General features: G+C 34.8%; 3 protein-coding genes across 5 annotated transcripts; all 3 read right to left on the bottom strand.

Moving 5' to 3' along the window:
• Window positions 1-628: 628 nt before the first annotated feature.
• Window positions 629-10,774, bottom strand: LOC100261246 (LEAF RUST 10 DISEASE-RESISTANCE LOCUS RECEPTOR-LIKE PROTEIN KINASE-like 2.1). Of its 3 annotated transcripts, none has more exons than XM_010665324.3 (3): window positions 9,685-10,774; window positions 2,008-2,040; window positions 629-1,866 (listed from the first exon to the last, which is right to left on the bottom strand). In XM_010665324.3, exons 1-3 carry the CDS (start codon window positions 10,511-10,513, stop codon window positions 737-739), a joined length of 1,992 nt encoding a protein of 663 aa, XP_010663626.1. In that variant the 5' UTR covers window positions 10,514-10,774; the 3' UTR covers window positions 629-736. The 3 variants fall into 3 exon arrangements, with proteins under 3 accessions (XP_010663626.1, XP_010663624.1, XP_010663625.1); XM_010665322.3 differs by lacking the exon at window positions 9,685-10,774 and adding an exon at window positions 7,149-8,393; XM_010665323.3 differs by lacking the exon at window positions 9,685-10,774 and adding an exon at window positions 4,182-5,183.
• Window positions 10,775-11,468: 694 nt separating this feature from the next.
• On the bottom strand, window positions 11,469-13,975 carry LOC109124302 (LEAF RUST 10 DISEASE-RESISTANCE LOCUS RECEPTOR-LIKE PROTEIN KINASE-like 2.7). The gene is made up of 2 exons (XM_019226394.1): window positions 13,156-13,975; window positions 11,469-12,364 (listed from the first exon to the last, which is right to left on the bottom strand). Exons 1-2 carry the CDS (start codon window positions 13,973-13,975, stop codon window positions 11,469-11,471), a joined length of 1,716 nt encoding a protein of 571 aa, XP_019081939.1.
• Window positions 13,976-15,695: 1,720 nt separating this feature from the next.
• Window positions 15,696-16,803, bottom strand: LOC104882352 (LEAF RUST 10 DISEASE-RESISTANCE LOCUS RECEPTOR-LIKE PROTEIN KINASE-like 2.7). The gene has a single exon (XM_010665326.3). It carries the CDS (start codon window positions 16,730-16,732, stop codon window positions 15,839-15,841), a length of 894 nt encoding a protein of 297 aa, XP_010663628.1. The 5' UTR covers window positions 16,733-16,803; the 3' UTR covers window positions 15,696-15,838.
• Between the last annotated feature and the right edge of the window lie 1,191 nt (window positions 16,804-17,994).

Below are 17,994 nucleotides of genomic sequence, written 5' to 3'. Positions count from 1 at the left end.
CCAATCTCTATAGCCGCTATATACCCTTTTCCTTCTCTTAAAAAAATAAAAATTCCAGACAGTACCATTACACATAAGGATCAAAATCTGGAGCCACCCAAATCTCACCCACTCCCTCAAAACACACTCTGTAAACTCAAATCTTTGCAGAAGTCAAGTTTCAATTAGAATTGGGAAAAACTTGTAAAGGCCAAATTACTTGGTTATTAGTATATAATGTTATCTTTGTGAATGAGGAAGTAATTAGACAAACATAGTTGTCGGCTACTAATTTGGCTGACTTTTGTTCCATTTGGAAAAACAGAGCAATGCCCTTTAATTTGTGGTGTTGGATACCCTAATTTTTTCTTTTGATCTTCATGACCTATTCCCTTCTTCCTCAAAATGCATTCTACCAATTGAGTAGCCTTATTAGTAGCTACTCAATTTCTAAATTTCTGGGTCCTTTATAATTGTATTTAGACATATATTTAGTCAAACATAATACATATATGTTGGAAAAAGGGAAAAAAACAGGAAAAAGGAAAAAGTTGTGTATCTACCTTGTCAAGAGTGACATATTTAAGTGGAAGACAAATGGGTGATATCTAAACTCTCTGAAAGTTTAGTATTCTAGTACAACAAATCGCATAATGTTGAAATTTGATTATCATCTAGAAGTCTTCACGTAGAATAATTTTACGTACTAATTTGTCTGATGGATAAAACAATGAGTACATATAAATGTAGGAACATATTATTGTGATAGTGTTGATTTGAAGGATGAAGAATCTATCGGAAACCTTGGAGGAGAAGATAAGAAAGGCTTTGGTGGGATCTGTAAGGCTTCTATGCTTCCTTCCAACATTTCAATCACCTTACTCATGCATGGCCTGTGTGATGGATTTGTTTGTATGCACCATAAACCCACAACTATCATCTTCCTTGTAATTTCATTTTCCTCTTTGTTCTCAATGCCTTCTAGTCCCAGATCTTCTTGCTGCTCAAGATGCTTATAAATCCAATGCGGAAAATATGTCTCGCTGGTGTGACCCACTGTGCCATTGACGTTTTGTCTTCCTCCAACCATTTCTAGAACCATCATTCCATAGCTATAGACGTCGGATTTGTGTGAGACTTGGCCAAAATTTCTACAGAACACTTCTGGAGCAACATACCCAATAGTTCCTCTAGCTGCTGACATTGATATAATACTCTCTTTTGGTGGGCATAATTTAGCAAGCCCAAAATCAGAGATTTTGGGGGAAAAGTCTTGGTCTAGAAGGATGTTGTGTGGTTTCACATCAAAATGCAATATCTTTGTTCTGCAGCCACAATGCAAGTATTCAAGTCCTCTTGCTATCCCAACTGCAATTTGATACAACTTCTCCCATCCCAAGTGTTTACTGACTTTCAAAGGATTTTCACTGCCTAAGAAGTTTTCAAGAGACCCATTGCTCATAAATTCATATATAAGAGCTTTTTTGCCACCCTCAAAACAAAAGCCCAAAAGTCTGACAATATTGACATGAGAAGTCCGACTAATGCTTGCAACTTCATTAATGAATTCATCTCCATTTCCTTTGGACGTGTTGAGGACTTTGACTGCGACAAGATGACCATCACCTAACTTTCCTTTGTAAACACCTCCATAGCCTCCTTGGCCTAATTTATCCTTGAATGCATTAGTCATTTTCTTAACATTTGAATAACTATACCTCTTAGGAGCTTGAGATCCATAATTCCTAACAAATTCTTCAATGTTTTGATCAGCATCAGATCTCTTTCTCCAAATGAACATTAGTCTATGTTTTGATATTTTTCTTTTGAAGCAAAAGATTATAAGAATGCTGGCGAATAATGTCCCAACTCCTGCTGCAACAACGGCTGTAATTAACAAGAGAGGAGGTAAGACAATTTAGAAAATATAGCAACTACAATAACTCGAAACACAAACACTTTGCTTTGAATTTTTGGTACATATATATAGAGGAATAAACAAGCAAGTAGATAGGAATGAAGAATTACCCATCATGATTGTCTTTGGAATGTTTGCAGACTCTGCAACAAAAATCCATGCATTAGAGAATCTTAACTAAGGTGAAAAGAAAATTTCCTAAAATATCTTAATGTGAGCGAAGTAATATATCCATTTAAATTGAGAAATAGACAAAAATATATGTGATTTTTATAATTTATCCCATACAAATATGGGATTTCATGAACAAATGGTTTAACCAATGATAAAAATGTTAAGGAAAGTCAACATATAGTTGGTCGACCGGCACAATAGATGCAGTCCCAAACCTGACTCCTTTATGTGCAAGGTTGAGCTTTGTTCGTGGAGCAACTATTTACTTGTGATAAAAACAAAATACCAAAAAATAAAATAAAATTTAATATACATATATACTTAAATATTTAATATTTTTATGAAAAAAATAAAATTTTAATTAATTAATTAATTTTAATTATCTTATTTTCAAATTTCATTTATTTTGTTATTAAAATACAAAAATCGTAAGTCTAATTCATTATAAAATATAAATTTGTAAATAAAATTATAAATATTTTTAAATAGAAAAAATAATCACATAAATTATCTTTCAATACAAAGTAAATTATTTTAATATTAAATATATTTTCAAATTGTACATAATATTTCAAATATCATGCATTATATATCTTCAACAAAGCAACTGCAATATGCATATTATTTTTCTTTTTATATCATTTTTTTAATTTTTTTTAATATTTTCATGAGTTTTGATTAGTTTCCATCTCATCAATATTTTTGTCAAAGTTTCCTTCGAAATTTCTTGATACATTTGTATAATTTAAGTACCAAAATAGTCATATATTATTAATATGTGACAATAGAGTCAAGTTGTCTTTGAATGTATTTAACATTATATGAACGATAATTCAATGAAACCTATGTGTGACAATGTTAGGTGATAATTAATTAGTTGAAAAATTAATTAGACGAGATGACTAGTTGAGATATTTATAAACCCAAAAGATCTTTATTAAGAATGATATATTAAAGTGTTATAATGTGTTTAACAATATTTTTACTCACAATATTTTTAGTAAAAGTGTTTATAAGAGAATTATCTCCTAAGTGTTTTTTTTTAAATATTATAAATAATTTTTTAATACTATAAATAATTTTTCACTACTATAAGTGATTTTTCAATGTTATAAGTGATTTTTTTTTTAAAATTTTAAAAATATTTTCTAAATTTTACTAAATATATACTTTTTCTATAAAAATAGTTAAAGATATTTTCTTAAAATACTATTGCTATGTCACTAAAAAAATCTCTATATAGGAAATGGCTCCAATTCATGACTGAAGATTGGGACATGCGACCTACCCTCAATGGTGGAAGAATAATAAAAAGATTCCCTATTACAAACAAAGAAGGTTCGTGTTGGTTGTGACTCGAACCTTCATGTTCTCAATAACACAAACACCTGTGTTATCCAGGTGGATCGGACACCTATTTCATCCATTTCATCTATCAAATGAACTTTTAATTACTTAAAGAAATGGTAATAAGAAAAAAATGTTAAATAGAACATGTTATTTTCCTCATCACTCACCTCTTTTTGTTTTGCTTTTAGTTTTTCTTTTCTTTTCTTTTTAAATTCAGATAAGATGACTAGAAAGCTTTGATCTAGTCTTCATTTCCAACTCTTATAGTTTGGGACATTTACACACTTATCAATAAGCCTGCCTGCCAGCTTCATGGCTAGATTTATTCACTGAATTCACACGAGAGTTGAAGGTTTACTAGCCATAAGTTCACTGATGGCCTTGGCAAGAATTAATCAAAGAAAAGTTGCAGATGGACTTATTGAACAGGAATAGTAGGAGGCATATGGCACGGAATAATCTTCATTCCAATTGTATGGGAAGATTTGGTAAGATAAAATTTGTCTCCAGGCTCCAGCTAGCTAGATGAGATGGGGGATTCCTAGGATGATGTTTGAATTGGAATTTGAATCAATAGTTTATTACCACTAAAAACTAGAACAAGAAAGAGGGTCTGACCCTCCCAAAACCCACAAGCAAATGGACTGGCTTTTGATAGACCAAAAGTTATGGTCCTCAATCATTAATTCTGCCATAAGCCCATGAACCCTAGCAAGCCTCACAGTTTGATGGATGCAGAGCAATCTGATGGGAAACATACCTGATTTTTGACACGAGTATGGATAAGATTTATCACGGCAAAGGCAGCTAAATTGAGACGTGCTGGATGATCCGCATATTCCACCGGACGCATTACACTGCACACACAACCCTGTGACTACGCTATAATCCACATCAAATCCCATATTCAAAGCCTTTTCCAGTCCCTCTCCGTTACTAACTTCGCCCCCTGTCCTATTGGCATTGAGTTCATCAATAGCGGCTCCTAGAACGGGAAGCGTGACGTTGATTTTGCAAGTCCTTAGGATTGCAAGGTGCTGATCAAGCCCCAGAAACGCTTCATCCGCGTAGAAAACAGTGGTATCATTTATACCTTCAACTGAGCCTGTAAAATTATTACTAATATTCCAGGTAGCCGGGAGTTGGGACAACACCTCATCGGGGCAACCGTAAAATAAGGTGAGGTTTCGATCGGTACCAGCATAATCAAACAACGTGTAATTGAGAGTCGTGGATTGGAATTCTTTAGGACAAGTTTGATCCCAGAAATCCTTTCGGGCTATTCTCATAGCATAAGTGGAATTACTGATATTGAGTACTCGGAATTCCAAAGAACCAATAGCTATAAGAGGGTAATCATCATCCTGGCACTTGAGCTCGAACCCTTGCCCACAGAATTGAGGTCGACCATCTCCCCAGAAAGGATACCCTATGCCTTTCATGTCTCCGCACTCGTACAGACGACTTGTGCACTCCTCATATTGCTGGTTATCATCGCAGAAGCTGGTGATGAAGATGGAGAAGAAGGTGATGGGGGAGTGTAGGATGAATGATTGAAAGAGCTTGGTACCCATTCGGCGGAACTCATGGAGAAGAAGCATCGGCATGGAATTAAAGACTGAGCATGGTATTCAAATCAAAGATATAGAAGATTTTGTGTATGCTAGTTCAATGCAGACGGATACTTTGGAATTTTATGATTGGGTATGATTGATGGCGGTTGATTCTTGACTTTGACTTTGAGGGTTTTTTTTTTTAATTTTCTTTCGAGGTAATAAAAAAACAAAACAAAACAAAACAAAAAAAAAAAAAAAGGAAGGGAAAAAAAGACCATATCTGAAGTCATGTTCAGGACTATCAGTCCACAGTGTTAGGCACCGCAGAAATTGTTGTCTAATTCCTTAAACCCCATGAGGGGAAGCCAGCCGAGAAATGTGGAGAGGAGAGTTAGCCACAAGAAATTAGTGGCTTGCGTAAAAGATCTCTCCAATGACATAATCATCAATAACAGAAACACAGAAAGCACTGTTTTTTCATCATTGCAAGTGATTGTAATTTCAGGTAATCACTATTGGATTCTTGTTCTTTAGGAATCCAGAAAGGGGTAACGTATATTTGGACCAGTCCCACTGTTCTGAGGCCCGCAGGCCTTAATTTCTGGGTCTGATAGGATGGAGTTTTATAACCTAAAATGCCCAAGATAATAACAATAATAAATAAAAGCAAAGTGTTTCTGAAAATGAAGATGTTTTGGGCATCCACTCGAAGGAAGTGAAATTCAGAGGAAAAGGATAAGAAATTTGCCATGGGAGCAGTCTAGTTGACTTCGATATGGACGTCTTGAAGGTCAATAGCATTACAAGTATTTGGGCTTTCTTATTATTGGAGTTTGAAAGCACTTGCTAAGACATGTTGTAGTTCAAGTGACCATGAAGTAGCAAAATATATTAAACAAAATTTTTTCATCCACACTAATTTGATTGACCAAAACATTGGATATTTTTGTCTAGAAAAGGTTCATAAATAAAATCATGCTAAATAAAAAGGTCCACAAATCAAGTAATCTAACTAATGTTTTCAAACCAAATTTATCATTGAATCGAAAAAGTTACTGATTCAAGGTTTGTTAGTTGGACCGGTGGTCAAATCACGATTAAACCACTGATATGATAAATATGTGATTATATATTATTAAAATTAAAAATAATTATAAATTTTAAAAATATATATATATATATATAAATAAATTAAAAATCAGTAGTATTTAATTTTTATTTTATGCATAAGTATGAATGTATTAATATTTTAAATTTTATTAAATGAGATATGCATAATATTTAAATGCGAATATATTGAAAATGAAAAAAAAAATTATTTAATTTTAACTAATTTTATAATTTTAAAAAATATTATATTATTTTTATTTAATATTATAATTTTTTAGCAAAAAAATGTATTTCTTTTGTTTGCTATACGAAACAAGAAGTTGATTTAGCCGAGTGATGTCTTAATTTTGAGGTCCAGATTTGAAAATTTTAAATAGAAATCGTTTAATTGGGCCTGACCCTTTTAATGATAAAAAGGGAGGGGCAGTTGGGCTTTAGTGATAAAAAGGAAGGAGGGAGGCGGGCTGGGCCTGTTTGAATTGAACAAAATGGAGCGGCATTGAACACTTCATCAAGGACCGGCCCGTAACCATAATCCTACTTCTAGTTTTAAATACATTAGATATTTTTATTAATTTTAATAACATAATAATATTCATTTAAAGGGTTCCTTTGTGACTAAAAAAATGAGAAGGTGGTATTAAAACTATTGATTAAAATGATAAATCAGGGAAACATATAGAAAAGATTCCACATATTTATTTCAACAATGTAACATGCATCATTCGAATTTGAATTTCTCGAACTACACCTAAGAAGTAAAATAAAAAATAAAAAAACAGACCAAGAGGTGACGTGTTCATGCTTACCTTTACTTTCTTATGCATAAGCTTAGACTAATAAAATACAAAAGATGGGTCCTTGATAAAGCAAAGTGGTAAGAAAGAAGTAATGATGCATTAAGGCGTAGTTGAGAAAAGGGTTGCGGAATTGAACTATGGCCATCCAAATAATTGAATAGATGATTGAGTAGAAGAAAACAGATGTTTTGATGTAATAGTAGAAGAAGCAACAAAGGAAAAAACTAAGATACAAATCATCGAAAGAAGAAGGATACATACTTGATGAACGTGAACAGCTTTCTGGATAAGGCCGGTCACGACAAAAACAAGAAGGCGTGTTCAAATTCCTGTCATACCCACACCTACCGCCAGACTCCATGCACCCTTCGCACTGTGACTCGTTTGCTGTCCATTTGACCTCAAACCCTTTGCTCAAAGCCTTTTCCACATCTAATGAACCATTCATAAGGCCTTCTACAGCACTTCCGAGAACAGGAAGAAGAGCACTATACCCACATCTGCTTCTGAATCTATTTGCCAAAGATGTATTTGCCACAAAGTAACTGTGGATTTGCTTCTTGTTTACTACCACACAAGGATACTCATAAGATGATAAAACTTCGATCGGAGGACAATTGTGCAAGAAAGTGATAAATTCAACATCGGAAGAATAGCTGAAGGAAGTTGACTTTATGCTTGCGTTGAAGATCGGACAAAAAAAATTCCCCGTTGAGGGCTCATAGATTCTGGCAATCTTCAGGGTTTGAGTCCTATTATCCATGTCGATGACATGAAAAAGTTCAGGCCAGATCAACATGGTGGCCTCGTCTTTGTGACAGAACAGACCGAACCAGGGATGACCACAATACCAAGGTTGGGAGCCGTTTACCCAGAAAGGGTAGTGAATTTTTCCCAGTCTACCACATTCTACTGAAGAATTGCAGGTTGCATAGCGAAAATCGATTCCGCAGACATATTTCGGGAAGGCATGGGAGAGGATGGAGATGAAGAGGGAGATGACAAGGGAAGAAGGGAAGAAATCTTTGAGATGCATGTAAGTGAAGTGGTGGAAAAATGAGAAAGAGTGATGAGTGGATGGAAGGATAAAACTAAATAAAAACTCCATTCACTCAATGCCCCCAACCATCCATTCATCATTGACTTGGTAAATGGCCCATACTACACGTTTCAGGAAAAATAAATGATATGTGTGTATTGACTTAGAAGACTCGTGGAGAGTACTCTCTCAAAAAATCATCAATCATATTCAACACTTACAACTTTTGTTAAAATAATTTTTGACACATAATATATATGTATATTGACTTAAAAAAGACTTGGAAGTGAGACTATTCTCTATCAAGAGAATCATCACTCATGTACAACACTTTCAACTTCTGTAATAATATTTTCCCATGGGACGAAAATTATCTTTTGATACATTTGCAATGCATTAAAAAATTTTAATTCTTAAAGATCCTTTAATGAATTGAAGTAATTTGGTGTGTTATCATACACACAGTGCCTCCATGAACGGGACAGCTATGGAGGACATTTTGTTTTAATAAATAATTTAAACACGTGTTGGGCTTTCAATTGGCTTTTCCCTCCAATAGACATACAAGATGACAATCAAACAACTGATTTTGAAATGAGGTAAAAAAAAACAGGAAGTACAAGTTACAATAATCAAATGATAAAATGTCTGGAATTTTAGGTTTGGATTCAAAGTGGCTCTAACCATACAAATACACATCAAGGGCCCATTTTGAAATTAATATTTATTCAAATTGACTTCTTTCTCTAATATATTTCTTTTACTTTGAAGCTATACTTTGAAATCTTGATTTTAGAAGATAGTATGAAAGCTGTTGGTTAAGATGATAAATTAGATAAACTTATAGAAATTTTTGAAATTTTTTTTGAAATTTTCTAGTATTTGAAAATTTCTTATTATTTGAGTATGAAAGCACTTAGTAGGACAAGAAGTAGTTTAAGTGACCATAAATAACAAAATATATTGAACAAAAAATTGATGAATATATAAAAGTGAAAAACTAAATATTGGAAGCATTACTACATTTTCTCCTTTTTTTTTCTTTTCATATGTTAATAATTTTTTAATATCAATGCTTTTTGTGAAAAAAAAAAATTATAAATATAAATATAATCAATACATGATTTTTAATAGATAAATGAAATTCAATCTAAGAAAAATTATGAATGTAGATAAAAAGAATTAAATAAATTTAAAATTATATTTCAAAAAGGGTCTTCCAAGGAAATATGACTAAAATAAAGGGGAAAAAAAAGAGATGTTACTTGATATTACGAGTAATAAAAAAAGTTTCAATCATTAAATATTTATTTTTAAATTTTCTTTTACTATTTTTTTATCTTTAAAACATTCTGGAAAAAAAAAAAAAACCACTGGGGACATAAATTAAATAGAAGATGGTACTCAGCAAAGATACTAAATACTTACTCTTCCTAATACAGTTATTATTAAATTATCATTTAGTGAATTTTATACAAGTTCTATAAAATTCAGTTTTGGGTGAAAATCATGGGCCTTTTTTTTTTTTTTTCCTCTAGAAATTATTGAATAGAAAGTTGCTCCAAGCTAGAATTCTTCTTAATACCATGCTAACTAATAATTCAAAACTAAATGGTGAGGGAGAAAAACAAATAGAAAATTGAAAGAAGAAATCATGGTAAAGACTCATCCCACCAAAGCCGTATGGGTCAGCAATTTAATCTCTCACAAGAACCAACATAAAATTGATGAGAAGAGAAAAAGCAGAGGGATACATACTTGAACATTTATTTGGGTAAGGTTTGTCGCGACAAAGGCACCATGATTTGTTCGACGTAGTGTCGTATCCACACGTTCCCCCAGAGCCAACGCATTCTTTGCATATTGCGTTGTCTGCTGTCCATTGAACCTCAAATCCTTCTCTCAGAACCTCCTCCACATCATATGATGAACCATTCAGCAGCCCTTTTAACTCCCGCACAAGAACTGGAAAGTCGGGAATAACAAAACTATTTTTGCATCTGCTTTCAAGCTCATATGCCACAGATTTGTTTGTTGCTAAGTAAGCCTCGTGAAGACTGTTATTCATCGTGCAAGAGAAGTGGTAAGCTCCAGGATGATCACCAACGGAGGAACAATCGTAAGTCAGAGCCACAGCCATCATTTCAACATCCGGAGTATAGTTGAAGGGAGTTGAATCCATGAGCGGCGATTGAGGACAAACAATATGCTCTTTGGGCAATACATCCATTGTAACAATCTGTATGATTTGAGATTCAGGATTGATTTTAAGGACTTTGTATTCTCGGGACTTGATCTCTATGATGGCATGTTCGTCTTCGCAGTAGAGCTTGAACAAAGGATGACCACAATACTCAGCTTGATGACCAGATACCCAGAAAGGGTACTCAATTTTGCCCAATTCATACCCGCACTCAAAAAACTCAGGCGAAGAAGTGCAGTTTGAATAGTGAGAGTCAAGGCATAGAGAGCATGGGAAGTGATGGGAGAGGAAGAAGAGGATGAGGGAGAAGAGAAGGGAAGATTGGGAAAAATTGGGATGCATTGGGAGGAAGGATGAAGTTGAACTGGTGGGAAAATCACACATACCATGAGCAAATCAATGAATGAGAGGGGATATATAGACAAAGAAAAAAAAATTGAAAGTGAAATGCGGCCCCATATTCTTCATTCATTCAAATTTCCGTTACTCTATAGAATATATGCATTGAGTCATTGACTGGGTAAACAAATACCCCGTAAGTCTACACGTTTAATCGATGATTACACTTTCCTTATGGACGACTTGACTTAAACAAAGACTTTTCATTCCCTCTCCAATCACTGTTGCTTATCCAAACTTTCTACCACCTTTCTTAACCTACTCTCTCAAATGGTTCAGGTTTAGTATTTAAGATTCTCAGCATTCACACTCTTCACGCGGAAAATTACAAAACGCATGAATAAAAAAAAAAATGCAAAAACGATAAACTTAGAGAGTAATATTGTAAAATATATAAATGTAAAATTCCTAAGGGGCTAAACTTCAAAAATACCACAACCCTAATCAGTGTTATACAATCAGGTAGTCCAACTATTTGGGTGTGTTTTCAGAGTGATGCTACTAGTTTGCAAGGAAGACATGGACTGAACAATTAGGCATTTAAAATTTATAACCTATGATATAATCATATAGTTTGATGGTGACGCTGCGATATAGCTACGTTATATTAATGGGACAACCAAAACCATCTATATTATATCAAAATTATTTTAGTTGAAAAGAAAGAAATGAATACCAGTCCAAATCCCAAAAAGGGTAAGCGGAAAGGAAAAAGAAAAAAGAAAAGCAACCAAAGATTTGTTCATTTCTTAAAAAAGACAATGAAAAAATAGATAAAAATTTGAGAGAAATAAAATAAAATGGAGCCTTAACCTAATAAAATTTCAACAAAGGCCAATTATATGGATGGAAAGAGGATAAAATGCATAAAACCAAAACCTGGTCTAAATTTCAAATGCTATGAGCAAAGGATTCTTTTAAGTTCATATGTAAAATCAACTCAAATATCTAAACTTAGATCCAGTCGTCCCCAAATTCTGACTACCCAATCACATTCCAACGCACCAAGAAGGAAGAAATTGACATAGAAATCATGGGAAGAAGGAGGATACATACTTGAATCTTGATCTGGACAGCTTGTTGAGTAAGGTTTGTCCCGGCAATAACAAATAAGCATGTTCAAGTTCCAATCATATCCACATCCACCTCCAGATTCAACACATTCTCCGCATTCTTCTTCCTCCTCTACTTCCCATTCAACCTCAAACCCTTCTCTTAAAAGTCCATCCACACCTAATGAATGATTCAGAAGGGCTTGAGCAGCAGTTCCCAAAACAGGGATGACAACTCTCTCCCCACATTTGCTTCCAAGCTCATTTGCCAGAGATGTGTTTACAACAAAGTAGGATGGGCGTTGAAGGTCATCCATCTCACAGGTGAACCCGTAAGATCCGGGATGATCTTCATACTGCCAACAATCGAATAAGAAGGTGGTGTTCTCAACCTTTGAAGTGTAGCTCATGAGAGATGGGTCAATGGTTGCGTTGGGATGAGGACAAGCCCCTTTCGACCCATTATTGATTGTACCAATCTTTAGGACTTGGGCGTTGTAATCGATGTCGATGACGCGGTACTGATCCCAATGGTGGCCTCGCCATTCCGGCAATGCAGGCTGATCCCCGGACGCCCACCGTGACGGGGCTGGTGGCCATCTAGCCAGAAAAGGGTACTCGATTTTGCCCAGTCCACCGCATTGGAACGAAGGGTTGCAGTTTGAGAATTGAATGTCGTCGGTGGACACGGATTTTGGGAAGCGATGGGAGAGGAAGAAGATGAAAACTGAGAAGATGAGATGCATCTGGAGAGGGTGATGGAAGTGGTTTGGTGAGGAAGATGCTAGAATTAAAATTAATGCACCCAAATGAATTAGAAGTGAGTTATCATAGAATCGCCTTTGATGGAAACCATAGGCAGAACAACAACAACAAATTGAAACTTTCCAATCTGGATTCAATCATTTAATCAAAACCTTCAATGGTGACACATATATAGAAAATACGAGCTTGGATGAGCTTTTTTTTCTCTAATTTATAGAGAGTGCATCCATGGGCTGATTGTTTCTCGATAAGAAAGGAAAGAGGGAGAAAAAGAAGAGTGATAGAATGTCCAAAGTTGGAAACAGGGTGAAATTTTCATTGTACCTTTGATGCCCAAAAGAACTTCAAATATGACTATTAGCTTTATATTGTAGTATAAGATTTATAGACTTCTATTTGTGTTTATTATGTTAAGAGTTAATTTCTTATTACTAGAAGTAGAAACTCATCTAAATAAAAGCACATTAACTAAAAAGAATAATCAAATTAGATCACCCTAATCATCTAACTAAATCTAAGAAAATGTTACCACGATTGCAACCAATGATGAGCAAATGAGGATGGATTTAGTATTGTGGCATAAGGGTGGAAGATGGTTCCCCGAAGAAATTGAAGTGGTGGGAAATCATAATGGGTGTAATCTACATAAAGTAGTTAGTTGAGATGGGGGTTCTTGAATTTAATTTTAATTGGATAAAATAATGAAATAGATGATTAGGAACAAGAATCTTCCCGCCAAAAAGCACATGAATCAGGCAACAGTCAAAGAATTATAAAAGTAGAAATCATGAGATGAAGAGGGGCACATACTTGATTCAGCAAAATTTGAAGCAGGTGGAAGCTCCGGTGGATTTGGACAACTGGTAGGGTAAGCTTGGCCACGGAACTCACCACAAAGACAAAAATGCTTCTGTAAAGTCGAGTTATATCTACAAATACCACCAGACTCAACACATGCTATGCATTGTGTTTCGTCTATAATCCACTCAACCTCAAACCCTTGACCCAAAACATCGTTTGTATGTAAAGAATGATCCGCAAGGCCTTGAGCAGCAGTCGCAAGAACTGGAACAACTACACTAAACTCACATCTGCTTGCAAGTTGATTAGCCAGATTTGTATCTGTGACAAAAGAAGCATGCTCCTGCTTTCCATATTTCACACACAAAAGATCACAAGTTTGAGGAGGTTCAGACTCAAGTTCACATTCGTAGAACAAAGTGGCATTTTGATCGTTGGAAGTATATCTGAAGAAATCGGAATCCATTGTTGCATTGGATTCAGGGCAAACAATATTCCCATCGAACAAGTCAAGGAATCTGGCAATCTTTAGGATTTGAGTCTCATGATGGATGTCGAGGACATGATATTTCTGGGACTTGATCTCTATGGTGGGCTCACCTCTCTCGCAACGGAGTTCGAACTTGGGACGCCCACAGTGATAAGGTCGGCCATTTCCCCAGAAAGGGTACCCGATATCTCGCAATCTGCCGCACTCAAATAAGGATTTGCAGTTTGAATAGGAGAAATCTTCTGCGCATGCAGATTCTGGGAAGCTAAGAGAGAGGAGAAAGATGACGACGACGACTGAGATGATAAGTGGAGATGGAAAGAAATTGATAAGATACATCCTGAGAAGCTAAGCGCATGGGAGTGGATTGAAGGAGAGTTAGGAGTGGAAATCAGAATGGAATATAAACAACAGGATGACTTCATTCTTTCATCGGTCACTGGACTTGAATAATTGATTCATTGACTTGGTAAACGCCTAATTCTGCGGAAAAATCATGAATCACAACAGCGCAGAAAACTCACGGCACTTTCATACTACTTGCTGTATGAAAAGACGTGGATGCCTTGGCCCAAACATAGTAGCTTTTCATAGAACCACAAAATTGGAAACCTAAAAAAAGGCTTCTTCCTTTCCCCCCCCCCCCCCCCCCCCCCCCCACCCACGAAAAGACACCTTACCCCTCATTTCACAAGCACTACTTTTAAGCCTTACAGCCTCTGTGTGTGAACAGAGAACAACAACTTAGTGGTTCACTGCAAGTTATATATAGTCACTCTTGAATTCTTAGAATTAATTGTTTTACCAAACAATCCTTAATTTAAAGTTTATTTAAATCCATTTGTTAGGCGTCACCATCAAATATTAAAACTTACAACATCGTACAGTAGATGATAAAATTCCCATGTCTTATTATGTTTTGAGTCTTGACCAGTTTTGAGCTCCCTATTTTAGCAACTCAAACTTTTACCAATAATAAAAAATAAATAAAAAATTAAAAAAAAAGTATGCCATCATTTTCTTTTGAACTTATATTATTATCTTTTAAAATATAAATCAAAATATATAGGTCATAAATTATGGTATTTTTTTAATAAGCCTGATTATGACTTTATAAATAATAAATAAAATAATTATATTATTGTAATTATAATATTTGGAGTGATCCCAAACACAACCTCTCTTTTTAATAATTTGAAGGATGGATAAGCATAGTTAGAAGATCAAAGGATTTGGGAGACATATAATTGCTAACAGCCAAACACGGCCCCATTCATTGTTGATTTCACTGGATCAACGAGGTAAAAAAGTCAACTAGAAAATAGCCTATCATTAAATCATGCACCTACTACACGTAATCATGAATCGTAACCCTCCAATCAAATATTAGTAGTAATAAACAACGAATTGAGACTAGTAATTGGAATGGGAGACGAAACCCAGTTGGAGGTGGGACCTATTCCCCCTCTATCCCAATTATATTATTATATTATGTATATAGATATATAATTTTATATTTATCAAATTCTAAAATAAATATGTATATTAAATATATTAGTTTATTTAAAAGCTTAATATAAAATTAAATAATGTAAAAATTGAGAGAAGACGTTTTGATGAGATCCTCACAAACATAAGAAGATAGCAATCAGATTGATAATAATATAGTGACACTGGTTTTATGATCCAAATTAAGGAATTTCTTAGAAATAATGTCAAATGGATCTTGTTCTGAGTTTGAAGGACAAGAAAAGGTGTCCTCAACCCCAACAAATAGAGGAGGATTTATTCAATCACATAGTTTGAGCTCTTAAAATATGAGCTAGATGAAAAATTTACTCTTCTAATTTTGATTCATCATTTTCGCTTTATTTAGTTTAAAATGAATAATGAAGCAACACTTATTTTAAGACGAGAAATGGAGTATGGATGTGCCTTGGCCGTCACATGGGGATTACAATCTTATGGTACCTATAATAGCAATAAGAACCCTCGAGCCATCCCAATCCCTAGACCTGTTCTAATGAAATACATATAAAAGGTTGTTTTTATATATATATATAAATGTAGTAAATACATTTGAAAAACAATTTAATATTTTAAAATCTTCCTAAAATTATTGAAATTGAATATTTGACATGGAAAATCATTGCTGGGTATCCAAATAACTTTGAATCAGCTCATCGCTGCAGATGTTTTGATCTAATAAAAGAAGCAGTGCAGAAAGAATGGAGATAGAAATATATCTTGAGAAGAAAAGGGATGCGTACTTGACTTTGGCGAATTCAAAGCAGTTGGAGTTGGTGCAATCGGTGGCGGTGCCTTTAGAGTTGGACAGCTTGTTGAATAAGGTTTGTCAGGACAATAACAACTAGGTTGGCTCGAACTCAAATTATATCCACATCTACCTCCAGACTCAGCACAACCTCGACATTGTCCCTCTTCTACTGTCCATTTCACCTCAAACCCTTCCTTCAGAACTTGATCAAAAGCTAATGAATGATTCATAAAGCCCTGAGCAGCAGTTGCAAGAACCGGAACGACCACACCAGCCCCGCATATGCTTACGAGTTCAGTGGCCAGGGACGTATTTAACACAAAAAAAGCACAGTCTAGAGCACCGAATTTCAAACAGATAAATTTCCAAGTCGCGGGATGTTCAAACCCTGGGGGACACTTGTAGAACAGGGTGGCATTCTGGGTGTTGGAAGTGTATTTGAAGAGGGTGGAATCCATGGTTGCATTCTGTTCAGGACACAATATATCTTTAATGAAGAATTCATTGACTCTGGCAATCGTCAGGATTTGAGCCTCATAATTGATGTTAATGACATCATATTTTCCGTGCATCATCTCTATGGTGACCTTAAATCCCATGCAGTCGAGCTTGAACGCCGGATGACCACAGTAATCAGGTTGGTACCCATCTACCCAGAAAGGGTACACAATTTTGCCCACTTCATCATCACATTGGACGGGAAAATTGCATTTCACATATGGAGAATCTTCACACCGGATCGATATTGGGAAGTGATGGGAGAGGAGGAAGATGAGGATTGAGATGAAGTGGGTGGATGGGAAGAACTTGGGATGCATCTTGAGGAGATATAGCTCATGGGAAGTGAATTAATGGAGGGGAAGTGAGCAGAGATATGAGTAGAGTGATGAGAGGGATATATACAGTAAATGTAAAAAGGCGTACACAGCGTAATGACTGGTCCCATTCAATCCCCACTAGACGTTATGGATTGACTTGGTAAACGCCTCATAAGTCTTTCTGTGTATAATGCAAAATGACTGAGAATGATGTTTGTGGATTGACTGAATTCTAAAATTAATATTTCCTCTTATTAGAATTTGCAGGGAAAGCTCTTAAATTCATTGCCATACGTCTTTTATAATTCAATTTTATAGAAGTCTTTACGGCAGGTAAACGTTTGAAGTCAGAAGGCAGAAACAGGAACGGATGTTGGATACTAACAAAGAATATCTTCCTCCTCCCTCCCTCCACTATTCTTAAATGTTATTCCAATACCAATATATTGTTTCAAAATCTTCTAGCGATGGTTCAGTCTTTGACATCCGACCATATCGAGTATGGGATCCAATTTTATTTGAACATGTTTAAACTATTGATTAGACTCAAATATTATGATAAAGAATGTAAAGAATGTTATGAAAGATCAAAAAAAAAAATTGAGATCAAATATAAAATTATGATCAAGATAATAGAGAATGGAAAATGACAGAATATAAAAAATATATTTTGCTGTATGAAAAAACGCACGGCACAAGCACAAAACTCACGGCACTTTCATACTACTTGCTGTATGAAAAAACGTGGATGCCTTGGCCCAAACATAACCTCTGTTAAAGTAGCTTTTCATAGAACCACAAAATTGGAAACCTGAAAAAAGACTTCTTCCTTTTTTGCCCCCACGAAAAGACACCTTACCCCTCATTTCACAAGCACTACTTTTAAGCCTTACAGCCTCTGTGTGTGAACAGAGAAAAACAACTTAGTGGTTCAGTGCAAGTTACGTATAGTCACTCTTGAATTCTTAGAATTAATTGTTTTACCAAACAATCCTTAATTTAAAGTTTATTTAAATCCATTTGTTAGGCGTCACCATCAGATATTAAAACTAACAACATCGTACAGTAGATGATAAAATTCCCATGTCTTATTATGTTTTGAGTCTTGACCAGTTTTGAGCTCCCTATTTTAGCAACTCAAACTTTACCAATAATAAAAAATAAATAAATAAATAAATAAAGCATGCAATCAATTTCTTTTTAACTTATATTATTATCTTTTAAAATATAAATCAAAATATATAGGTCATAAATTATGGCAT

Source organism: Vitis vinifera, chromosome 17, assembly GCF_030704535.1.
Source record: "Vitis vinifera cultivar Pinot Noir 40024 chromosome 17, ASM3070453v1".
In the NCBI taxonomy this organism is placed as follows: domain Eukaryota; kingdom Viridiplantae; phylum Streptophyta; class Magnoliopsida; order Vitales; family Vitaceae; genus Vitis; species Vitis vinifera.
Note: the sequence above shows the minus strand (reverse complement) of the source record. Positions and strands in the feature narration are given on the sequence as shown.

What these genes read in the sequence shown, in the direction of transcription:
- LOC104882352 (XM_010665326.3), bottom strand. Translation starts at nt 16,732, where the DNA reads ATGCATCCCAAGTTCTTCCCATCCACCCACTTCATCTCAATCCTCATC.
- LOC100261246 (XM_010665322.3), bottom strand. Translation starts at nt 7,995, where the DNA reads ATGGAGTTTTTATTTAGTTTTATCCTTCCATCCACTCATCACTCTTTC. An exon ending in AAGCTGTTCACGTTCATCAA is followed by an intron (nt 2,041 to 7,148) that starts GTATGTATCCTT and finishes TTTTTGTTGCAG; the next exon opens with AGTCTGCAAACATTCCAAAG. An exon ending in TCCAAAGACAATCATGATGG is followed by an intron (nt 1,867 to 2,007) that starts GTAATTCTTCAT and finishes TGTTAATTACAG; the next exon opens with CCGTTGTTGCAGCAGGAGTT.
- LOC109124302 (XM_019226394.1), bottom strand. Translation starts at nt 13,975, where the DNA reads ATGTATCTTATCAATTTCTTTCCATCTCCACTTATCATCTCAGTCGTC. An exon ending in TTCAAATTTTGCTGAATCAA is followed by an intron (nt 12,365 to 13,155) that starts GTATGTGCCCCT and finishes TTTTAATTCTAG; the next exon opens with CATCTTCCTCACCAAACCAC.